The 3768-nt window shown below is 49.0% G+C and overlaps 1 protein-coding gene across 1 annotated transcript in view; it reads left to right on the forward strand.

The window, feature by feature from the left end:
• The first annotated feature begins 445 nt into the window (after nucleotides 1–445).
• NDC1 (NDC1 transmembrane nucleoporin) overlaps nucleotides 446–3768 on the forward strand; it is a 59230-nt gene continuing 55907 nt past the window's right edge. Inside the window, exon 1 of the mRNA XM_010847153.1 lies at nucleotides 446–781. Within this exon, the coding sequence (XP_010845455.1) occupies nucleotides 632–781 (150 nt within the window). The 5' untranslated portion in view covers nucleotides 446–631. The remainder of the gene's footprint in view (nucleotides 782–3768) is intronic.

Here is a 3768-nt window from a genome sequence, read left to right on the forward strand (position 1 = left end):
TTATCCTTATTTTATAGGCTCAGGGAGAGTCAAGATATTCCTCTGAGCAAGTGGTAGAGCTGGAACTAGAAAACAGGAAACCAAAGGTTTCTCTAGGGAAAGACAGTTCTTCATTTGAGTAAAATTAGTATCTTTGTGGAGAGGGCCACGGCATCCTTTGATTTCACTGTCAGACAGCAGATAAAAGTAAGATCGAAAGAAACGAAGGCAAATCATTTTGCCAGTTCTTTGTAATCGTGGAACTCTAATCAGTCAACGCTATGACTAGCGGCTTTATAAATGACTACGATTCCCAGGATGCCACAAGGTACAGCAGGCAAGACTTCGACTCCCAGCATGCTGTACTCTGGAACTTCCAGTCCCAGAATGCAACGCTCCTCCTTGCTCCCAGAGGTCCATGAAGACTACAATTCCCGGCATGCAGCGCCGCCCCCAGTTTCTGGCGCCCCGCTGGACCCTGCTTCGGAGAGACCTTTTGGACTCCAGAGGGCGGGCCCTGGAGTCCCAGCCCTCTCTGGGGGACGTGTCTGCGCTGCAGTTCTGGTCCGTTGGGCCTGTCCAGACGAAGCCTCGAAGGGATGGGTTGGGGCCTGGGCTGGGCTTCTCCCAGGCAGCGTTTGAGGCAGCCCTAATGGGGCCCTCCGGGGGCCTTCCTCCCTTTGAACTGCGGTGGCGGGCGGGCTCGCTGTATCCTGCAGCCCTCAGAGTAGGGGCCGCCATCACCATGGCCCCGGCTGCGAGTCGGCCCTGCCCCGGAGGGTCGCGGGACATCCTGTGGCGCGTGAGTGCTGCGCGCACCGTGGCAGGCGCTCGTTAGCTCGGGGGTCTGGCTGGTTTGGGGGGGTCGGTCGCGCGTGCGCGCTGGGAGGGGGAGGGGCTGGCTCTAGTAGCGTGGGGAGCGCGTGGGGAGGTGGGGAGACCCGAGTGAGTGGTTTCGGGGTTGTGCGGGGCATCCTCCGTGGAAGCTAGTTATATATAGTAGGGAGGGGCGTGCTAAGGAGAGTTGGTTACAAGGTGTATGTCTGTGCGGGACGTCCTGAGTGTAACCTTGTTACTGTGTGAGAGAGGGGTCCTCAATGGAAGCTGGTCATGGTGGGAAGGATGACCTGCATGGGAATTGGGGCGGGGAATGGGACAGAGTTGTATGTCAGGGAGGTGTACCTACTAAGTGCAAACATCTTTAATTTGTTAACTACTTGGGATAAGAAGCGGGAAAGAATATCCGGAATCGGAAAGACAACAGCTGGACTTGGGGTCTGGGTAAAAGCAGGACGGGTATTTTGTCAAATTAGAGGAATGTGGACACTGTGGGCCGGAGGTGAGGAGGTACTTCCTTCTGGAAGTTTAGTCAACAGTTCTGCATCCCTTCTGTGGCGGGCAAAGAGTAACAGGAGTAAGATCCCTTTTAGAACAGTGCTTATACCCTAGCAGCACTGCCATCTACTTTGTTCAGTTCAGTTCAGTCGCTCAGTCGCGTCCGACTCTTCGGGACCCCATGGACTGCAGCATGCCAGGCCTCCCTGTCCATCACCAACTCCCAGAGTTTACTCAAACTCATGTCCATTGCGTCGGTGATGCCATCCAACCATTTCATCCTCTGTCGTCCCCTTCTCCTGCCTTTAGTCTTTCCCAGCATCAGGGTCTTTTCCAATGAGTGTGTTCTTCGCATCAGGTGGTCAAAGTATTGGAGTTTCAGCTTCAGCATCAGTCCTTCCAATGAATACTCAGGAGTTATTTCCTTTAGGATGGACTGGTTAGATCTCCTTGCAGTCCAAGGGACTCTCAAGAGTCTTCTCCAACACCACAGTTCAAAAGCATCAATTCTTTGGCACTCAGCTTTCTTTATAGTCCAACTCTCACATCCATACATGACTACTGGAAAAACCATGGCTTTGACTAGATGGACCTTTGTTGACAAAGTAATGTCTCTGCTTTTTAATATGCTGTCTAGGTTGGTCATAGCTTTTCTTCCAAGGAGTAAGCGTCTTTTAATTTCATGACTGCAGTCACCATCTGCAGTGATTTTGGAGTCCCCCCAAAAAATAAAGTCAGCTACTGTTTGCACTGTTTCCCCATCTATTTGCCATAAAGTGACGGGACCAGATGCTATGATTTTAGTTTTCTGAATGTTGAGTTTTAAGCCAGCTTTTTCACTCTCCTCTTTCACTGTCATCAAGAGGCTTTTTAGTTCTTCACTTTCTGCCATAAGGGTGGTGTCATCTGCATATCTGAGGTTATTGATACTTTTCCTGGCAATCTTGATTCCAGCTTGTGCTTGCTTCATCCAGCCCAGTGTTTCTCATGATGTACTCTGCATATAAGTTAAATAAACAGGGTGACAGTATACAGCCTTGACGTACTCCTTTCCCAATTTGGAACCAGTCTGTTGTTCCACGTCCAGTTCTAACTGTTGCTTCTTGACCTGTATTCAGATTTCTCAAGAGGCAGGTCAAGTGGTCTGGTATTCACATCTCTTGAAGAATTTTCTTTGTATCCCAAGTTATTAATACTAAATCTTGCCTGTTCTTTATAACCTTTATCAGCTGTTGATGTCCTGTAGATTGTGCATCAGAATGATGGCTGCAGTTTTTCTTTTTTAAGCTTTCTTATTGCCACCGCCTTCCTTCAGACACTGACTGAAATCTTTGGCTTGGGCTGCTGGGGTGTGCTGCCTCCTGTTTGTCTGCTGTCTGCCTCTTGTCCCCTCTCATCCATCTTCAATGTAGCCACCTTACAGACACAAGGGTGTTTTACCTTCCAGAGAGAAATCTGATTGTCACTTTTGCGCTTGAAATCCCTCAAGATCTTTTCTTGTATTCATGTATTCAGCAGTAAATCTTGTGTCTCTTTTGAGGTGTGTGTGTATGTGTTAAGTTGCTTCAGTCGTGTCTGACTCTTTGCCATCCTATGGACTGTAGCCCACCAGACTCCTCTGTTCATGGGATTCTCCAGGCAAGAATACTGGAGTGGATTGCCATGTCCTTCTATAGAGGATCTTCGCCACCCAGGGGTGGAACCTGTGTCTCTTATGTTTCCTGCATTGGCAGGTGGGAAGCCCATGTCTTATGAGGTAGGCACTGATAATTCAGACATGAATACAATGAAGTAGGTGCTCAGTTAGGAACCCATATCTAATAATTGTAAACACAGTCGCGGAATATACATGATTCCTGTAATATGTATCAGATCAGATCAGTCGCTCAGTCATGTCCGACTCTTTGCGACCCCATGAATCGCAGCACGCCAGGCCTCCCTGTCCATCACCAACTCCTGGAGTTCACTGAGACTCACGTCCATTGAGTCATGATGCCATCCAGCCATCTCATCCTCTGTCGTCCCCTTCTCCTCTAGCCCCCAATCCCTCCCAGCATCAGAGTCTTTTCCAATGAGTCAACTCTTCGCATGAGGTGGCCAAAGTACTGGAGTTTCAGCTTTAGCATCATTCCTTCCAAAGAAATCCTAGGGCTGATCTCCTTCAGAATGGACTGGTTGGATCTCCTTGCAGTCCAAGGGACTCTCAAGAGTCTTCTCCAACACCACAGTTCAAAAGCATCAATTCTTTGGCGCTCAGCCTTCTTCACAGTCCAACTCTCACATCCATACATGACCACAGGAAAAACCATAGCCTTGACTAGACGAACCTTTGTTGGCAAAGTAATGTCTCTGCTTTTGAATGTGCTATCTCGGTTGGTCACAACTTTCCTTCCAAGGAGTAAGCGTCTTTTAATTTCATGGCTGCAGTCAGCATCTGTAGTGATTTTGGAGCCC

Source organism: Bison bison, unplaced genomic scaffold (assembly GCF_000754665.1).
Source record: "Bison bison bison isolate TAMUID 2011002044 unplaced genomic scaffold, Bison_UMD1.0 scf7180017864244, whole genome shotgun sequence".
In the NCBI taxonomy this organism is placed as follows: Eukaryota; Metazoa; Chordata; class Mammalia; order Artiodactyla; family Bovidae; genus Bison; species Bison bison.